The following is a 21958-nucleotide window of genomic DNA, read 5'->3' on the forward strand; positions in this document are numbered from 1 at the left end:
AGAAGATCTGCTCGATGGCTTCAGATAACAAAAGATACTATTTTTACTCATAAAAAGGGCTACACGTGTCCCATTGGGTCATCACAGCTACAAAAGTATGGCTGCCTTTCATATTTCCCTCCACTAGGAAACATTTTTGGGACACCTCTTTTACTCCTGTGTCTCTTTTTTTCATGTTGCAAGATATATTTGCCTCCTTAACATTTTCCATCACATACCTGTATGAGCAGTTTTTCTTCTCACATCTTTTTGTTTCCTATCTCAAAACGACTTGATGTTCGTTTCCAATTTCCCCTCCGCTGTGGAAGTTCTGCATTGGAGACACTGGATGGGGATGCCCTAATACTGAATCCAACATTCATATCGAATGACCACTCATACCACTCCACTCACCCTGACGATGAGTTCAATTCCCATTTAATCAGCTGTTCCAACAATACAGAATTTTCTAACAATACATAATAGAGCATTTGTTCTCTCAAATTCCATGCTTAAGCTCCGCTGCAACAGAAAGCCATCATCTTCATAAATGCCACCAGGTGATCCAATGAAATCATTTATTACTGTTCCACCAACATGAAGTGTTGTACAAGCGTTCACTCAGAAGCAAAAGCAGTCACAACGACATTTTACCCACAATTATTAAGACATATGCAATCTTCCACGAAAGAATTATTTTCTGTTGAACATTTTTATGAGTCTGTGATAAACGTTTCGAAGTCCTGGTCTAAGTCTGAAACGAGTGCATCCACAAAATCTTCAACTGAAGGTGATTTCTGAAGCATGGCTACAAAACCAAGAGAACAGACTCTTAGCAAGAATACTAGGACCTTGTAAACTTTGTCAATAATAATGCTTATTGCTAACTAACTTTTAATGTCACAATATGACAGAACCAGCTATTATGTTTGTCACGAAATACATGCAATCATAATGAAAAGGGATTATTTCATTTTTTCAAGCTATCCTTTACACTTTATCACCAAATTGACAGGTTTCAAGAGTGTTAACTGATTTTTATCACTACAATCTTGCTTAAGCACAGAATTATATCCATTTTAAAGCAATGTAACCATAGACTCAGTAATTTCCTAACGAGTGGAATAAATCAGTGATTGAGCGGGTATCTAAATCCTTATCTGCTGAGTTTCAGGTCTGACAGAGCCAGAAAAAACATCTTTTCTCAAAGTATTACACAACTTGAAAACATTTAATTTAGTATTTAAAGTACAAATACACCTGAAACTTTTTGCAAACAAAAGCATTTTCAGTGCACTGCAGTTTTAGTTAGGCTTTTATACAGTACCAGGTCTTAACTTTCATTAAGAATTTTAATTAGTGTATCTGTTAACTTAGCAAATGGCTACAGAATGATGGACAGGGAAATTAGCCTAATGAGGATTCATGTTCAAGTACTTGTCAGGTAATTCTATAAACAGAGCAGCTAAATATCTCATATCTTCCTCCACCAAGTCCCAGTTTTTAGAAAGCATGAGAATATGTCCTGTAAATTATTTTCAGATGTTTCTTTGTAGTTAGCACTACCTTAATGCTGCTCTTTTCACTGTTATTAAAACATTTTCCAGATTACATATGGAAATTTACTGCATTACTTGTACCAGAAAAAAAACAACAAACCACAAAAAACAGTACAGCTGCCAAATAATGTAAAATTTAATCTTCGTACTTCTTTGAAGTGATCTGTTCTTTCTGACAACTGCCAATGTAAATATAACCTTGTTCTGTTCTTTCTGATCAGTGTACCTACTGAACATAACTTTATATTCTTTCACATCCTCAACAATATTTGCTTTCAGTGAAATTATAATTACATGCTGCTAAAAGACCGGAATCTTTTACTATAACACAATGATTCAAAACCCACCAGGAAACAGACCAGCTTGGGGTAATTTTGTTTGAGCGACCAAAAAGAATTTTCTTGCTAAGACCTCACAGAATCCCATTTCAATCTGATTTAAACACCTATTTCAAGTGTCAGCATGAACTGCCTTGACCCAGTAGATTAATACTGAGCACTAAAAGGTAACAAATCTCATCCCATATATGGGCTGACTGAAATGCTGTTAAATGAAGCCTGCATCAAGCTATTTTCAAAATGAAAGAGAACAGAATTACTATTTCCAAATACTTAGTAAACTTGTCATCTACTCTAATGTTAGTAAAATTGCTGTGGAATTACTTCTAGTTCATAGTGAAAAATGGCTTGCTATAGGCTGGGCTGAGAAACAGATGTGTCCAGATACCAACTACTAATCTAACCTCGCCAGAGAGCTGTGGCCTCTTGCAGACTCCCTCTCTCAGGTTCCTGACTGGGCTGGTTGGAGGATCTGCATATCTGCTTCCTAACAGCCTTGGAAACACTCCATTTTAAACTCATATTATTTCCCTGCAGTGTTCTCAGAAGTGGAGAGAATGCAGAATGCCTTAAGAGGGTGACAGGGATGGCAGCCCACTGGAACACCTACTGTCATGCATGGCTACTGGAGCTTTGTCTTAGAGTCAGTTGGATCAGTCCAGTCCCAACGATTCAACTCACTTTGCCTTTTTTTTGTTTCATTTTGCCTTAGACATTTACTAACAAAACTAACTGGTTCTGTTTCTAGAGACTTAACAGTAAGTAGGAAGATCTTCATGGGTGCCACTCCCCAGACCTTTTTCCACTTTATGATGAGATGAGTTGTACCTATGAAGGACCTATTTTTCCCTGTGTCCCAGAAAGGAAACCTGGCTAACTAGGTCAGGTATAAAAATCTGAAGTTGGTGAAATTATTCCTTCCTTCTGTTTTTTAAGATGTGGCTCTATTGAAAAAAAAAACAACAAAAACAAACCAAGAACCAAAACATTTTTCTATAGCCAAGCTGCCCTTTTATATCAGATATCAAATGGAGGGATGACTGTAGAGCTGCACAAACTTTATATAAAGACAGTCATAACAGACATAACCACCATTCCTACAGCCCAAAAATAAAAAGCTCTCTTCCAATACTGACTTCATAAAAAGAAAAGCCATCCTGGATCATGTTAAGCCAATTCTTCTGACACACTAAAATGTATTCTACTGTGGACAATTCTTAGAACTATGGTTATCAACATGCTGCAAAAGAAGACAAGTTAACAGTATAATGACTGGGGGAAGAGAGAAGAGACTAACACTAGGATTTTCTTCAAGTAGATTTACTTACCCTCTTATATAAAAATGGCAAATAATAACAAAAACATTCCAAGCCTGGATATTAGAAAATGAATAAAAGAAACACAATTAACTACAGCACACTTTGATGTATTTCAGTGCAGCTGAATACAGTCTTATCAAATCTCTCTCAAAGCTTGTTACAAATTGCATCCATTTAGAACACATAGGAAAATTCAAAATTGTTCTGGCAGTACTGAAATCAAAATCCTACCCAGTAGTTCCAACTTTTGATAACACAAATATATTTCAGTTTTCTTGCATAAGTGGTCTACTGCTTTGCTACTTTCCCAGCACTGACATAAAAAGCAGACACTAGCAGAATGAGCTTTTGCAAGGGAGAGATGAAGAGTAACAGAAGTCATCGCTGCAGAACTCTTACTGTAGTAAAATGATCGTGCCCTTATGAAATAAATAAATACAGATTTTAGAGTAGACAACTCCAAAAGAAACAGACACTGATGGTATTTCGGTGTTTTAACCTCTTACTCTACAAAGACGTGCTAAGAATGGTCATGTCTCCCTTTAAACTCCATTAAAATATATTGAAGCAGAATCAGCTTTGATATATTCTAAGTACTCAGCACTTCAGTCTAAATGATTTAGTAAGGTGTCCACATGGTCTGATGGTTGCAGTTTTAAAATCTAGGAGTGTATTTTATACATTCAGCCCAACTCTTATTTCAGCTCAGTCTCTCCCAAGCCTAAGGCCACTGCATAGCTTATCTTCTCTGCTTTGAAGTTTTCTTTCACATTACAGCACTGTGGTTAACCACACCCTTTTGAGAGAGGGTTAGCTATAACCTACAATCACTAGAACTTGGGAGAAGAATAAAGCCTGTGGCAAAATCTGGCCTCTGCCCTCTCTGGAACACTAATTATTTTGGGTCCATGTAGTTTGAGTTAACATATGTTGCCATTCACATCACCTTTTGGAATTTATGCATATTTCTTATACTTTCAAAGAGACATACAATTATTATCTGAAGATCTTTACAGCCTCTTCAAATCATATTTATTCTATGAAGCATAATTTGAGGCATGGAAAAACTAATTTTCAAACTGCACTGGAGCAAATGTGTGTTTATTTACAGATTCAGTTAGTTTGATTACTAGGTATGCACACAGCTGGGTATGTCTGTACACAATACAATACACCAATATGAAACAAGGACACAACTTCACATCTATTTTGCATGAGGACTCCTTCAGAGACCCAAAGGGCAACATGACTGCATCAAAACTGCAGGAGAAGCACACTCCGGGACATGTTCCATGCTCTCAGTTCCCAGATCATCCAACCCAGTATTTTTTTCACACTGCAATTCACTTTCTGCCTCTGCACCTGGTTTTCTTTCCACTCAGGGAGTGTCAAGGCAGAGGGGGAGGGATGGTTCACACCTGAATCTTGTTCAGGCCTGCAACCAGCATACAACTGGACCTGGAAGGGACACCTGGGTTAAAGATCTTTAAAGGAATTTGGAAACCCTAATGCAACTTAGTGCTGGAAAGGACAGAGGGCCTGAAAGAGCCATGTGGCCATCCCACAATGACAGAGGAATCTTCTCAAACTTTATTTCCTCTCTAAGAAAACAAAAGCAAGTTCTTGGACAAAGCATTGTTCACGTACTTTTTAATTGCTGCTGCTATCCATGTTCGTGACTATTTCTGTATTTTGTAGATTACTAAAGGACTAAGGGGTACCTTCAGAAAATGTTCAAAATGGTTTCATAAAGCCTTTGTGTTGTTTTGGGTTTGTTCTTTGTTGTTTTTTTTTAAAGGAAACAAATGCCAAGAGAATCAAATCTAAATAAACAAACAAAAAAAAGTATATTGTATTTTCTAATTGAAGTTTAGTCCGAACAGGAAGCTTGTCAGTAACTCCACTGGATGGCAGGTCGGATCCTTTATCTTCCCTAATCAGTACATCTATGGAATTGTGTGGGAGAGAGATGAAAAGCTAGGGTCATATCCAAACACAAAAGAAAGACAATAGACAGCATTTGAGAAGAAAACAATAACAAAGAAACTGTACAATTGAAACGGGCTTGTGAAGTTATCTGTTCTCAAACAATCAATGAAAATGGCTAACTTCACAAGGAGATATGGAAGCACTTCAAGGGTAAGGCTGCATACATGCACTCAGAAGTCAAACCTGTACAAGCTCATTTCTTTAGATTAAAAAAAAAAGCCTGAAAAAACCACCTATGGAACTTCATGTTTTTTAAATACGGCACTAGTGAGCACAGAAACAGAACTGTTTCCCTGAAGAAGAGTAACATCAACAAGCTTTTAAGTCTGGTGCAATCTGTCACGAATCAGGAATCTGTTTGGTCAGCTGCTACGGGAGTGCAGTTCTGCAACTGATGAAAATAAAGAAAAGATGGAAATCAAGTGTTCTGGAACATCCATAATGAAAAGGTAAAAATGCAGCAAAGGGAATCAGAAGCTGATTGAACCTACACAAATTAAAGAAGTAACTGTTCTTACTTTTCTTCTTAGATTCCCAAATTTTGTAATACAGCGCAATTAAGTATAAACATGTAATAAGCTTTTCCATCATCTGTTCTATGATGCAACCTCATATAATCTCAAACAAGCAAATTATTAACTTGTCAAAAGACCTGAGTCACCTCAATTTCATTTTTCAGGTAGTCACTCAAGCATGGTTAAGTTTTGCACTGTCTACAGATCAACATCACAATATACACAGGCAAGGAATTTGCGGATTAATTCTAGTTATTTTTATGATCTTGAATTCCAAACTTTCTGCTGAAAGTAATATTAAAGAAATTTGGAGTATAGAAGTGAAAATCAGAAGATAAAAGTGGCCATGGGGATGTATTCTTGGTGAAAGAAGATCAGATCAGAGAATACTTCAGCAACCTCAGGTCCTGATGGGATGCTGAGTGCTGAGGGTGCTGGCAGATGGCATTGTAAGGTGACTCTCGGTCATCTGATCAATCGTGGCCACTGGGAAGAGAGCCAAAAGACTGCAGAAAAGCAAATGTCACTCCTGTCTTCAAGAAGGAGAACACAGGGAACTACTGGCTAGTTAGTCCCACCTCAATCCCTAGGAAGGTGGTGGAGCAGCTAATCCTGAAAACCATTTCCAGATTCATGAGCAGCAAAAAAAAAAAAATCATCAGCAATGGTCAGCATGGATTTACCATTGGCAAGTCATGCTAAACCTTGTATGATTAAACAACTGACCAGGTTAGATGAGGGGAGACTGTGGACACTACCTACCTAGACTTCAGGTTTTCAAGGTTTTTGACACTGTCTCCCCTAAGATACTCAGAGTACAGGCTGGATGACTAGACAGGAAGATGGACTGAAAACTGGTTGAAAAGCCAGGCCAAGGGGGAGGTGATCAGTGTCAAAAAGTCCAGTTAGAGGCCAGTAACCAGCTGTGTACCTCAGGGGACAATACTGGGTCCAGTCCTATTAAACATATTCTTTAATGACCTAGATGATAGGGCAGAGTTATCAGAGGGTCACAGAATGGTTCAGGTTGGAAAGGACCTTAAAGATTGCCTAGGGCTAGGTGTCCCTAGCATTGGCAGGGACACCACCCACAAGACCAGGCTGCTCAAAGCCCCATCCAGCCTGGCCTTTAACACTTCAGAGATGGGGCATCTGCATGCAACTTGGCAACCTGTGCCAGTGCCTCAGCACCCTCATAGCAAAGAATTTCTTCCCAATATCTAATCTAAATCTCCCCTCTTCCAGCTTGAAACCATTACCTCATGTTCTCTCACAAGCCCTTGGAAAAAGTCCCTCCCCACCTTTCCTGCAGGCCCCATTCAGGTAGTGGAAGGCCACCATGAGGTGTCCCCAGAGCCTTCTCTTCTCTATGCTGAACAACCCCAACTCTCTCAGTCTGTCTTCACAGGAGAGATGCTCCACCTTTGTGGCCCTCCTTTGGACTTGCTCCAAAAGCTTCATGTCTTTCTTGTGTTGGGGGCCCCCAAGTTCAAAAACCAGAAGTGCAAAGTCGTGCACCTGGGGAGAAACAACCCCAGGCACCAACATAGGATGGGGACCACCCAGCAAGAAAGCAGCTTGGCTGACAGGGGCCTGGGGGTCCTGGTGGACACCAAGTTGAACAAAATCCAGCAGTGGGCCCTTGCCACAAAGAAGGCTGATGGTATCCCGGGCTGCATTAGGCAAAGCATTGCCCACAGGCAGAGGGAGGTGATCCTTCCCCTCTGCTCAGCACTGGTGGGGCCACACCTGGAGTGCTGTGTCCAGTGCTCAGCTCCTCAGTACAAGAAAGTCATGGACACACTGGAGAAAACCCAACCAAGGGCCACAAAGATGACTGAGGGATTGGAGCAACTCTCCTATAATGAAAGAATGCTGGGACTCCTCAGCCTAGAGAAGCCTCAGGGGGGTTTCATTAGTATGTATAAGTACCTGAAGAAGAGTGCAAAGAGGACAGAGCCAGACTGCTCAGTGGTGCCCAGTGGCAGGACTAGAGGCATTTTCCACAAACTGAGACACAGAAGGTTCCCTCTAAATATAAGAAAACTCTTTTTCCCTGTGAGGATGAGCAGGCACTGGCACAGGTTGCCCAGAGAGGCTGTGGAATCTCCATCCTTGGAGATAGTGGACATGGACCTGGGCAACTAGCTCTAGGTGGCCCTGCTTGAGCAAGGGGTTTGGACTATATGACCTCCAGAGGTCTCTTTCAACCTCAACTATTATATGATTCTGTGATTCTGTAAAAACATCTTGAAGACTTCTACCATCTTTTGTAAATCAGTGCCTGTGCACTTATGAGCAGTATCACTCATACTAATGATGACACCAAGGAGCTACTGCTGTCTGGTTCTCTTATTACATGTGAACAAACACATAGCAGCTGCACTAGAGCTACTGACTTTAAAGTGATACACAGTTCTGTTTCATGATGATGAATTTATTGATTTAAACAAACAAACAAACAAAATCAAACCATACATAAGATTTTTTGGTCACATCAAAAAAGAACCCATTATTCTACCATTAACCCCAAGTTCACTGTCCTGCAGTATGCATAACTATTCCTTAAACACAGCTCAACCTCTTCAACCCCCCAATTGCACAGCTATCACTTCTTCATCACTCACCATTGGTCCTAAGAACTCTCTGATGAAGTATCTGCACTATATGAACTGAGGACTACGAGCATGAGGACAATGAACATTGAAACGCCTAAAAAACATCTAATTATGGCATTACAAGAGAGAGAAACTTGCTTTCAATGTACCTTGCCATAGTTAATTGCATTTGGATTTCCTTTAAATTAAAAATAAATCTGGAATTTCCTGGACTATGATGCCACTTTTTCAGGTTAATTTCAGTAACAAGTTTTATCCAAAATAACTGATACATACTCTGAACCACAAACTGATTGTGCCATATTCCACTGCGTTCCCACATGCAGGGGGAAAAGCTCACTGTACTTCTATAGATTTCATATATGCATTCAGAGGTGCATTTTCCAAACTTCATTCAAATAATAACTGATTCAAGGGAGCACAATGCCAGCAACTTCAACATAGCATCTAGGACATGCCAGGAAGATTCCGTGCTCAGTAAAATTAAAAATATATCCCAGAACTTGAAGAGATTACAAGCATAAATGGTGTTTAAAAACATTCTTTCTACACCATATGAATTGCAATATAATTGGATTTGCTTGTAAAGATGTGCATTCCTGTCTTGCAACTATTTAATCCACAATCTTGGGCTATAGGTTTTTGAGGTTACAAACACAAGCACTTCAAGAGCAGTAAAGAAATACAAGTTTGCAAAATCATGCTGAAGGAAAAGCAACCCTGTAGATCAGAAATATAAATAGACTAATCTGGAGAATACATAGTTGCTTAATATATGATGAGTCTGTTTATGGAGCAGAGGTTACAGCCTCAAACACAAACAAATGGGTTGAAGAACTGAAATGCTAGCATTATGAAACTGTGCCAAGTTCATGATGAAATACAGACATATTGCCACTGTCTTGCTTATCTGTACAAAAAAAGCCACAACTTCCAGTCCCCCAAAATGCAGTGATCAGAGGGCAGGGCATTTATATTCATCCTTGATATTAACCATTTTGGAGCAAATTGAAGAATGTCCCACTGGATGAAGTACTTACCAAGTGCTTATATCAGCAATAGCAACAGTAATGCAAAATTGTTTGCTTTGAACACTGCAATATTACAGAGGAAACTTTTTATCCTGATTTCATTGATTTGAGATTGACTGAGATATGAGATAAAGCCAGCAGTTTCTCAAACTTGTTTCATTCTTGTGACATTATTTTTTTAATATATGTAGTTTAGTAATTTTGCTTTATGAATATGGTATTGCTAATACCAAATTTGGCATTGAGAATAATAATAAACCATGTTTCTTCAGACTTCCATTTCATGAGAATGTGTATTCAAAGTATTAATACAACCAAAGCTATTATGATGGTGGCAAAATGTCATGGCCAAAACAAGTTCAAATACACACAAAATAAATACACCTATTATGAACTCCATGTATATAAAAGTTTGGGGTTTTTTTAATAAATAAAAAAAAAGTCATCTATCTTCCTTCAAATATGTGATACTCTTATTCTGAACTCTTTAGTCAGTCTTGTAATACAACCCCTTCAACATATCACCTCAACTACTTGTGTGTCTTTTATTCTGTGTATCACAAGGAAACTGTGTCAGGGGCAGTAGAATTCCTTGTGATATACAGAATAAGTATACAAGTTTTTTTTCATAAATCCAATGAAAACTATAATTAAGCTAAGAAGATAAAACCAGGAAATAGAGTTAAATTATTTCTTCCTTGGGCAAGGGAATAAAACAGTTGTAATTTTTTTCTACCTTGAACCATAAGTATGGGCTCTTTTCCACCGCCGTGTGCCAGCATCTCTCGTCGGTAACGCTCACCCATTGCCCTGGAGAAACACAGATGTTAGAGCCATCTGCAAACACAACCTGCTCAGCTTTCCATCAGATTTGCTTCTATGATCTCTACAGAACTCAGAGACAGAGATCGAATGAAATCTTCCACTCTGAAACAATGACTGCCTTGATTCCATGTTGATTCCTGCCCTGGTTTGAGCCAGGATGAAGCCAATTTTCCTTTTACTGGTATTTTTTTTTCCTTCAGTAAGCTTTCTTTTAACTAGCAGCAGAGTGTTCCAGCTAGGAATGATACTGGTGGAATGTTTTTCTAACTGCTGGGTCTTCAAGGTCACATCTTCACTCTGCCAGCTCATACACTATGGGGAGATCTATGACCCCCCATAGGAGGCTGAATTAAGACAGCAAAATTGGCCAGAGATATTCCATTCCATATATCTACCTAAGCTCAGAGGAAGGTCAGAGATCACAGAAGACAACTTCCTTCCTGCTTCTTCTTCCCTTCTCTTTCATCCATGGCGGGTGTCCAGGGAGGACTCCATCCATCCATCACCATCAACCCCCAGGCTCAAGCTCTCCTGACCCTCATCACTCTGTGCTCTCTCCAGCAGGTCCGGGATTTCTCAGGACTGTATAGCTGTATAGTTTAGTTTTCAACCCAGCAAAGTCTCTCTCTTTTTCTCTCTCTCCTTCCTTACCTGGGTGGGAGGGGCTCGAGAGCATTGTTGTTAAACCTGAGTCAAACGGTGACAAATCCTCAAATTTAAATTACATTTAAAGGCAGACTATGAGCAACTGAACAAGACAAATTTTATACACATGAATATGCGTTGGTATTTACAGCAGTTACTTTGCAAATAACATTTTAGCCTTCGTTGCTCCAAGGGGAAAAGTTGCTCTGTTACAATGCTCTGAACATTCCCGTTAGGTATAAGAACAGTTACAATCTGGGATCTCACAATTTACCTTTTAATTTCACAAAGCAAAACAAGTAGGATTGCTATTCTTAGCTTTGAGGTTGGTGACATGAAGCTTGTTTAATACCCACAGATGCTTTTGATGTCAGTAGAAAATTACAAGTGATGAGACATCTATATCTATCTCTAATTACATCTAAATGTGGATTTCAGTGCCTTCTAATTGGCACACCTGTATTTTAAAACATTGACACAGATTTTTTGCACCAATGAACATGTCTCAAAGTACACTTCCTATCTGTGGTTACTTCCTGTTCTGTAATCCTCTTAAAATCAAGAAAAAGTCTACAAACTAACTGTCATTTTAGAAGTCCATCAGCCTATGTGGGCCCATTTGTTTCATGCTTTCCAGAAGCAAGTAGCATGACACTTCATTCAACTTAATATTTTCTCTGGCTTTACCTATCAAATGGATCCTGAGCAAAACACTGTTTCCACACCATGGAGGCAACAGCCCTAGACATGAGGTAGGAGTAATATTTGGCACCATAGCCCACAAGATGACTGAATCGCAGCTGCCAGGCCTGCAAAGAGAAAACAAACAAAAATAATCTTTTAAATCTTTAAGTTTATTTATATTGCTTAAAATAATCTTTTAATCTTTAAATCTTTTAAATTGTTCACCATTTTCTGAAGTATGATGGAGGAAATCTCATACTGTTAATGATGGTTTAAAAAACCTCCACTAACCACCACCAGAAATAAACACATCCTTTCTCACAAGAAGTATTTCTCAATGTGAATACTGTATATCCAATATGCTGATCATCACAATTGAAACTATACATAGTAGGGTCAGAAGAAGAAAAAACTAAGCAGTAAAAAATGTATTCATACTTGATAATAGCTGTATTGTTCTACCAGTCTTGAAAGAAAACCACAATTATGTTATCACTCGTAATACCACATTTCACCATCTTCCATATGGATAAGTGCAGTGTCACACTTGGAAAAGCTCCCTCTATAACTTTTGCCACAAATAAAATTATAATAAGGACTTGCATTTAATAACTATTTAAAATAGAGCTTCCCATAAGCAAAAAAACCTCAGAGGTAGACCAATTACATCCACATGCAGTATCACTGTTCACAGATTTGCTTGCCCATTTTAAAATGCATATATATATATATATCAGATTATAATCTGTAATTATATTGTTATTTATGTATTGTTACTTGGATTTATAGAATTACAGAATCATAGTGTCAACTACGACCCATTCCAGTGACGACAGACTCCATCCAAAGGTCATTTTATCCACCTCTTGCCCATAGCAAAGCCAACTTTGATGAGGTTTCTCAGGGCTCTGTCTGAAGTCTCAGTATCTCCAAGGATGATGATTTCATGCGCTCTCTCGTGCAATGTGGAAAGGCAAGTAGGTCCAAGATGGAGAGACACTTTCCCAACAGATTTGGGCATATGTTTTGAACTGGATATGGATGAACGTATAGATGGAGTGAAAAACTTACTCTGCCCTTTCAGCTCTTTGAGGAAATCAAAGAGCAGACAAATCTCATATCTTATTTGTCTTCCTATCCAAAGTCAAAGCTCTTAACATTCTGGTGGTCTGACTGTTGTCAAGATTTTTGTAGGTACTACCAAACACAGTTTTACAGAGAAAATTTAAGAAAAACAATAAAGCAGCATAACAGATGTTTTACATTTAAATCCGTGGGCTGTCAGATGCTCATTCTTACCCTAGAGTCAATGGCTGAAATTCTGAGGCAGCCAAAGGAAAAAGTGGAGGGGCATTAGCAGTTTTCCAGAATTATTTATCTTCAACCATGATCCTTTATCATACTGTAAGTAACAATTTCCTGAATTTTGACAGCTGAAACAAACTATGTTTCTTTATTCAAGAAAGTGCTGATCTTGTTCTCCATTAGGCAAGTCAAAGATGTATGTGTATGTTTTAAAAAATTACCAAGTGAGAAAGTGGAAAAAACAATTTGACTTTTGATCAGTCTTTTTACCTTAAAAAGGTAGGAAACAGTGGTCTAAAAACTAGACCATTGTGAACAGCTGATGAGAAACAAAGTTGTTAGCTCCCTTTTCTGAGGAACATCTATGAATATGTTCTCAAAGTTAGCTGTAATTCAGCCATTCAAAACCTACTTTCAACAAGATGGTTATCTCCACCCTAAAACAGGTGTTTAAACCAGAATTTGCCATGGGTGAGCAACCTAGCCTCTACTGGTAGCCTACACAGCTAGTGTAGAGTAGGAGCAGCAAAGTGAAAGGAGATGAAAAAATGTCTCCAGTCTTCAGTTTTCCTGTGGGTCCTGATGCATGATGCAAATTCTAAACAACTATTAACTTTTTTTTCTCTTTTCTTTAAAGTAAACACCAACTGTACCATATCTCATTGTAATGCAAGTATGTAAAAACATTCAACTTGGATCCAGATTCCCCAGTTTGCTCTGAGAAGTACTGTAGTTGCTGTGTTTATACTTTACAGCTACAGTTTTTCTAACTAGTCCCTTAATTATAACCATAATCACTAAACTAAAAGCACATTTTGAAACAGATCAAAGAGCCTACATTTTTAGAAGGCTGAGCAAGAAAACATGTCTGTTTTCATTTTATTGTACAGTAAGTTTCCCAAGTTAGGATTAGAAGTTTAAACTTGAAAGTACAACTCTTTCAGGAATGTGGAAATATTTACTGATTAATTGGTTTCACAAACTCAGAAATTTAAATAATTTCCAAATAGATAATTTCAGTGAAAAATCCAAGCTGCTGCTTCTGCTACAAACAAGAATAATTTCTATGAGCTTGACACAGGGAAGAGTATTTCCACATCTCCCATCAGAAAGGAATTATTTTAATTCATCATATAAACTGTAACTAGGACAGTATGTCTTCCTGAACAACTCAGATCACATTGTTCACATCAAATGCTCTTGCATTTAATGGTCTGCACCTAGAACTGCTCATCTGCATTACCAGGATGAACAACTATTCCATTCATCAGGTTTGTTGAAACTATCCAACACAAGTAAGCAAGGAGAAAAGAACATTTTCTTAGCAACTTGTCCAAGACTAAAAGTTTGTTTCAGATTCTGCACCTACAACAGGCCTCAGTACTCTGTTTTAATGTAAGACATTTTGTTTGACCTTGTCATTGCTAATAGACTAGCATAAGAAACTTCACATTGCTTCCTTTCAGAAGATAAAAGGAAAGGATATAGACAGACCAGGGAAAGACCAGCTCGCCTCTCTCCCAGCATTTGGGGAGCCTTTCAAATATGATGAAGTTGAGAATTAAAAAAAATTAATTGGGAAGAGGACAGTCCCCAAAAAAGGAAACAAAAACAGAGGATGAGTCAATTCATCTAAAATATATAGATGCCTAAGACAGTTAAGGTACAGATGAGACTTCATTCATTGGAATACATAAAGAACATACCTTCAGATAGCTCAAGTTATAGGACTACCACCCTCAAAGGCATACTGCAACTAGAATTGTTTTCAAATTGCAAACAACAGTCAAAGAAATCTGATTATAAACACTGCCATTCCCTAGTGAAGTTAGAAGCCCACATTTAATTTTAAAACTTTTTTTTTAACAGTACAGGGTTTCCTCACTCTAGAGTATGAAGAACTCTAGCACGTCGTCATTCCCTGTCGCTACATTTTTCTCATCCTCACCCCAAGTTTCTGATCAGGAACCCCCCAGACTTCAGTATTTCACCATTACCCAGTATGTATTACATTACTCAAGTACATTTTCTGATCTGACACTGTTCTAGCAATTAACATTCCAGAACTGAACTTTGCTACCTGCAAAGAAATACTTAAACATTAAGACACATCCTCTACCCTAATTCACAAGGAGCTTCCTGCTTGCATGAAAAAATATTCCTACTTTATATAGATGAAATTACAATCCAGGCAATAAAATGTTAAAAAAGCCCAAGAATATATAGGTTAATACACCTTTTCAAAAGTTCTATGATAAAAAAAACCCTCAAAAACCCAACATATCATGTACATGTATTTAAAACTAAGTGGTTCACATTTTAACCTAAAACTCCATTTTCATAAAATTAGCTGTAGATGCAAAATTACTTGATTTCTTGTGTTAGTTTCAATGCTGAATGATTTCTCCATATTAAAACAAAATAACAGAAAAAAAAAAAAAAAGACATACTGATTTCCCTTTTGGAAAGGGTGAAGGCTAGACATGTAGAACTAGGGCAGTCTCCTTATTAAATGTTATAGTTTTGGTAAGCAGCTAGAAATGTAATGAAGACTCTGAGCAATCACCTATTCCAAAAAGTTCCATGAATCCATTCCAGGAGTTTATAAAACAGTGCATTTTACAACACATCCCATGGATTATGATAATATGCTATCCACAGGTCATGTTCATGCCTGCTTTTTATCCAACACAACAGACTGAAATAAAGATGCACGACTGATCCACTGCAGTTATTAAAGGGGCCTTTTTTCCACCAACATCATCAATATTCTCTTACAATCATGTCTGAAATATTTCCAAAATTCCATGTGCAGTGGTTTTTCATCCCATTGTGTAGACTGTTAAGATTACCACAAAAATAATATTATACAAAACTCAGAGGTGATTCTAAAAAGGCAAAACCAAAGAAAAAACTATAGGTAGCTTAATATACGCTAACCTGGCTTTTGTTTGAATGTGGGTAATCTTTGTTCCATGAAGCCCCACCAATTACATGGAATCAGCTCTAAAAAAAAACACAACACCCTACTACATCTTTTGGAAAGAAAAAAAAAAAAACCCACTACAGAAATTCTTGACAGTGCTTGGATTTTTCAAAATGCTCTTCCAACAGTTTCTGCAGTGACTTCAGTTACTTAAAAGTATATTTAAGTTAATTTTGCTTTGCACCCTAAGTAAAAAAAGCACAAGTGAAAACCTGAAAAGACCCAACACTAAATTAAAAACAGCATTTTTGACATTTAAGTTGTCTAATTACAAAATGTATGCTACAGCAATTACAGCAATGAGCAAGCTGATGAACAGTTTCCACATGGAACAATATTTGATGGTGATGGTATTTGGGGCCCTCCCCCTTCTTAATTAAATTCTTATTCTGGCAGGAAACACAATATGGGCACAGCCAACTTAGCTCCTTCAGAGGCTACTGGGTGGAGAACCCCTGGGTCTGGCACTAATCTGATATTGCTCCAAATGCCTTTGAATTTAGCTGTCAACACTAGCAGAAAATTCCCAAGTGTCATGAAGAAGCTCCAGGCTTTTGGTAACTTGGGAGCCAGGAGAGAACTGCAGTTAGCATAGAAATCAGTACAGGCTATTTCCCTTTGGGAACCAAGGTTTACCACAGCTAGTGGAACTCCAGGACAGCACTGCCCTAGCATGCTAGCACACACACTGAAAGCTAGCAAAGGCAATGTTTCCTTGGCACCAGGTCACCTACTCATACAGCAGGAGCTGGAGGTGGGATGTAAAGAGCTGCAGGTTTCAGATTAAGAGCTACGAGGCCACTTCTCAGCAAAGAAAAATGGTAAATTGACTGTAGGGTGCAGAGCAGAGGGATGCTCCACATTTAGCTTAGTAAGTTTCCTATTCTGATGTGCAGGCATTGTTTTAAAATATCAAAAGGAAAAATGCCTTTAGCAAAATTAAAAACTGTATTATCTGACAACCAAAAGATCTGGTCTCACTTTTTTCCTTCATCTCCACTATGCATTTTCATCCTTTTCATTCCCATATTCACTCTCAGATGGAAACTGAAGATCACTTTCCTTAAAATTCAAGGAAGATACTCAAGAGGTTTCACAGCACAGAACAGCAACAACATCCAGTCATCATGTACAGAAACTTTCAGTCTCATTCACTGAGTACAGTGACTCTCAGTATTAGCGTGCTAATCAGGCTCTGAAGCTCAAGCTCTGCCACTGGGTAAGTTTATTTTGGGGAGGCCAAATTATTGCATAGCAGAATTTATTCTCCCATTTTTCTGTTTAAACTGCTCGCTTTACAAAATAACAAAAGGATGTTGTCACATATATGCTTTGCAGCTTAAAAGCTTCTCTCTTTCATTCTGAAACAAGTAATAGATTTTTTTTCCTTTTTACATTAGTTTGTTTCTTAAGTTTACAGCATGGTTGAAGACATCCTCAGTCACTCTCACTTGGAGAAACAATTTAATGATTTTTAGAGTGCAGAGATTACAAACTATTTGTGCCACTGGCTACCTCTGGGAAAAAGCCAGAGCAGTCACTGACTGGCAGAAACAATTCTCTCCATAGGTATGCAGTGGTTTGCTCAGTCAACTTACTCTCTGTATTTTTGGCCTGAGCCCCTCAAAATTTTATAGAATTACATCAGCACCATTCTGGAGTTCCAAAATAATAAAATTCCAACAAACACCTTTAAAGCCACTTCCTTTGCTGTAGTCTCTAATCTTATTTAGAATAACAGAAAATTAATTTCGAGAAATCACCTCTTGTGCTGTGCCCCTAACTTGCTTAACGTCACTACTTTTCAGTTTTTCAGTGTTGTGCATTTCTGCATTAGGAGTGGGAGAGCACAAAAAGTAAACCAACTCAGAGACATCACTGACATTTTAGAAAGTGAGTCAAGCAAGAGATTAAGATTTCAATTTATAACACTTCAGTGTTTTTATTGTAAAATGATAAATAAATCTAGCAAGGCAGGGAATGTAAATATTTTTGCAGTTGTTTACACTAGGGAAGAGGAAAGGAATTTAACATGCAATTAACCACTTAGGTGATTCTAGATATGTACCATATGGGTCTTTGAATTACTTAAGTGAAAGAAAAATATTTCATTCTTCTTTATAAATGATTAATGCATATGAGCTGCTACAGCAAAATAATTTAAAACTATTTACTCTTCACCCTCTTCTCTCCTTCCCACAAAGAGCCCAGGGAAAGGGGGACATGGGACATAACAAAGAATACCAAGATCAAAAAACTGTATGTGTGATCTGCATTCCTCCACAATGCTTAAAACTTGGATTAAAAGACACAGAGATATGAAAATTGACTCTGTATTGTGTCCTTTGACTGACATTATTTGGACAAGCTGGGAGACTGATACTTGTAAATATTATAACTAGCCTTTAAAGTAAAATATAAGAAATATGCAAACAGACAATTTTTTAAAAAAACCTTCATGTTGTAAAAATCTAACTCTACACACATATATATGCACATGGAATAAACACACACCATTCTATTACCAATTAATAATAAGTGCTGCCTAATCTTTAATTATTTATAAGCCTGAGAAAACTGGAATCAGATCACCATGGTTTCCTTTGGGTACAGACTCACACTGAAGCCCAAAGTTTTTATTCTACTTTGCCAATTAAACCAAACTTTAAGTACTGACCTATTTTTTAAACAAACATAATGAATGCTGCTTAAAGTAATCTCTTACAAAAACAGGATATATATTTTAAGTAATGTTATAACTGCAAAATATATTTGCCAGTACAACTTAACCATGTAAATGATCTGTATCTACACTGGAAAATGACAAATACTATTTTACAGTAATGATCATTACTATCTTTTGCCAGAGCCATTCCAGACAGGGATTTAGGAGATCATGGTTATAATCCTGAATCTGCTACAAACTGCAACACGAACTTGATGGAAAATACTTTTTCTCCCTTCTCAGTCCAACTGCCACCTCCTCTTAAGTGAGGGTGGTAATACCTCCTCTCCTTTTCTGTTTTGACTTTTTGCACAGAAAGGACAATCTCACACTACATTTGAAAAGCGTCTCCTTTCAGGCCCTCAACCCTGTATTCATGGCAATGGTATATTCAGTTAAACATAGCTCCAGTACCACAATCCTGGGGGAAAAAAAAAAAAAAAAAAAGGAAATGTGAGAACAGAAATACGTAAAACTAAACAAAGCAATCTGCATTTTCTTATATAAAAAAATAAATCTCTAAAGCACATACAGCTATTTCAAAATGTTACAAAGAGATGTATGCAACTACTTCCTGCACTGTTCCTTAGAATGCTCTGCTACATGTAAATACTATCACTAAAGTATGTTTGAGTTTCATAAGGCTAACCCTTGCAAAAAGAATTTCCTTAAAAGTGCTTCATATCTCATGATATCTGTAAACACTCTGCTGCTGTAGATAGTTGCCCAGTGAATAGTGTCATATTACCACTGATAAACAAATCTTCACAATATTTGTTATCAGCATATTTTTTTTTCCATAAAATGACCTCAACTGCAGAAAGACAGAAACCTAAACAAATCTTGAAGGGTGACTTTAAGAGCTTTTCAAAGTCCCAGAGTCTACTTTAATACTGACCTCAGTGGGGCACCAATCTTTCTGAAAAGGCTTTTAGCTATTAATTATTTATAGAACTATCACTTCCCCACAGTTCACTATGCACTCCTTTATTAATCTTTTCCTTAGACCCAGCCTCTTCAATTTGATTTTATAGTGTACTTTCAAGAAGGTTCATATGAAAGCTAATCCAGGGATTTGCACTTTGTGTAAACAACTTCGGTTTCCAACATGGCAAGGTAAAAAATTACTTTGAAGGGGTTACACAAACTTGAAGAGGTTGAGTAATGACATATGACTTCATCTCTCTTCAAAACACTCCAAAAAGTGGACTATGAGCAACATCAGTGCCTCTTCAAGTAATTGAAGAGAAAGTGGAAAAGCAATCTACTATGAAGGCTCTTTGCCTTTATGATGAAATCTGTCTTTGTGATCTATAACTGTGGTTTCTTTAAAACTCCCTGCAAAGGAGATCCTAGACCTACCAGGTGTCTGCTTCCCTCTTCCACAAAGAAAGAAAAGACTGAAAAGAGTTAAAAGATTAGGTACTAACCATAATCACATTTGTTGTAAATTAACCATTTTTCCCCTTCTATTATCTACTTACCCATAAGGAACAAATTACCACTGTCTTAATTCCAATTATATTTTTTTCACAAAAGGTTTTCAATACCAGAATAGACGAACTCGTGTGCCCACATAACTTTCTCTTTGCTAGCCCAATAAGCTCCATTTCCTCAGCTTTCCTCATAGGTCTTATTTCCAAACCTATTACCTTTCCAAAACTGCTTCTCTTTATTTCTCCCAGTTTTGCTACATCTCTTTAAGAGATAAACACCTACTACAGGACACAACACTACCCATTCCTAAGCACTCAACACCAAGCACTAAAGTATATATAAAAAACAGGTATTATTTTATTTAACAGTGCCCCATGAACAAAAGCATGCTCTTTTGGCCTTTACTGTTTTTTAAATACTTATGGATTTAATTGCTTCCCTGATGCAACCTACTTTGGATTACTTTTGAAAGGATAAAATTCTCAACATTTTGAACAAGCCCTCCAAATTCTCTGAATTATTTAAATTCTGCTTTTCATTATTTCTGCAAATGTTGTCAACTGCAGGAGCTTCTATAAATATGATAAATTTTCATCCAAATCATTAACAAAAACACAGAACTGCAATAACTCCTGGACAGAACCTGGTGACTGCCATTTACAATGTCCCAGCTTGAAACTAAGCTTTCACCTGCTCTTTCAGTATGTCTTCTACATTTTTGCCTCAGCCATAGCTCCACAATTTGCTTGTGGAATTATGATTTGCAAGTGTCAGAAAGCTTGCTAAGCCTAGAGTTATGCTATTAACCATTTCCTTCCTATTCCCAAGGTCAATCAACTTCGTAAGAAGAGAAGTGGATTTTTTCCATCTCACATGGTTCTTAACAAAACCATGGTTATTTTGCTCACTTGATTGTTCTCAAGGTACCTAGGAGCTGCTTAATAATTGGTTCTACTACTTCTTGAGTCTGCAGTCTACAGTTCCCAAGTTCTCCTCTCTTCATAAGAATAGCTATCATAATAGCACTACCTCTTTTTCATGAGTTTGTGAGTGATAATTGCTGCAGGTCAGCAACTGCTTTGACAAACTTAAATATTCTGACAAGCTGACTACACCTAATGCAATCATTCTCTAAGTTTTAATTCCTCAATTCTTGTTGTGTTTCTATCCCTCTCAAAAATGATTTGCATTACTTACCTAATCAAAACTCACTTATTTTCAGTCTCTTTGATAACTACATAGTGTCTTCTGAATAACCACACTTAGCTAATTTTCTAGTTCCAGCAAATACAGCAGCCTTCTCCCTGCTGATGCATTTTTTAAAATCATTATTGACTTTTTCATTTTTTAATTGCTTGAAATTTCCACAGTTTTATATTTGGCTTATCAGAGCTTATCCTGTCTTCCATTTTTCTCACTTTTATATGGCTTCTACTTTTCTAGTAAGTCCCCTTCTCCAACACTAAAATGTACAGGCTTTTTCCCCTACTTAGTTCTTTTCAGTATCTTATTGATTGGCACCATAATTTTTTCTCCCTCATCCTCAACCCAGTATAGGTCATTTAAAAACTCTGCCAACAGCAACAAGTCTACCTTTTAGCTGCTCCTTTTAATTTCCTTTAACCTAACTTTCAGTTCTGCTTAAGCTCCAAGATGAAATTAGTTTAACTTAATAAAATCCAAGACAATTTTGGTAAGATTTAGATAAATAACTATGAAGTGAAACCACAGTTTAACAGGCAGCCACTACTCAACCTTCATTACCAATAATTTCAATATTCATGTTCACAACTTGAGTCAAGTTTTCAGGATATAAAACCACTTCAGATTGCTTATTTAATACAGCTGCCTAACTGCTTGCCCAGTCTGACTATTTATTTTCTTTATATGGTGTTACTGATATTCACATGAAATGTTACACAGGACCACAGTTATAACTACACATTATTAGTCACTCTGAAGACCCAACAAGAAATCCTAAGACAACAGATGCCACAATGACA

The 21958-nt window shown here is 37.4% G+C and overlaps 1 protein-coding gene across 1 annotated transcript in view; it reads right to left on the minus strand.

Moving 5' to 3' along the window:
• Positions 1–400: 400 nt before the first annotated feature.
• The window catches only part of MIPEP (mitochondrial intermediate peptidase), a 68820-nt gene continuing 47262 nt past the window's right edge, over positions 401–21958 (minus strand). The window contains exons 17-19 of the mRNA XM_051626321.1: positions 11506–11627; positions 10085–10158; positions 401–787 (exon numbers count right to left, since the gene is read on the minus strand). Of these exons, the coding sequence (XP_051482281.1) occupies positions 693–787; positions 10085–10158; positions 11506–11627 (291 nt within the window). The 3' untranslated portion in view covers positions 401–692. The remainder of the gene's footprint in view (positions 788–10084; positions 10159–11505; positions 11628–21958) is intronic.

This window comes from Apus apus, chromosome 1 (genome assembly GCF_020740795.1).
Source record: "Apus apus isolate bApuApu2 chromosome 1, bApuApu2.pri.cur, whole genome shotgun sequence".
Classification (NCBI taxonomy): Eukaryota; Metazoa; Chordata; class Aves; order Apodiformes; family Apodidae; genus Apus; species Apus apus.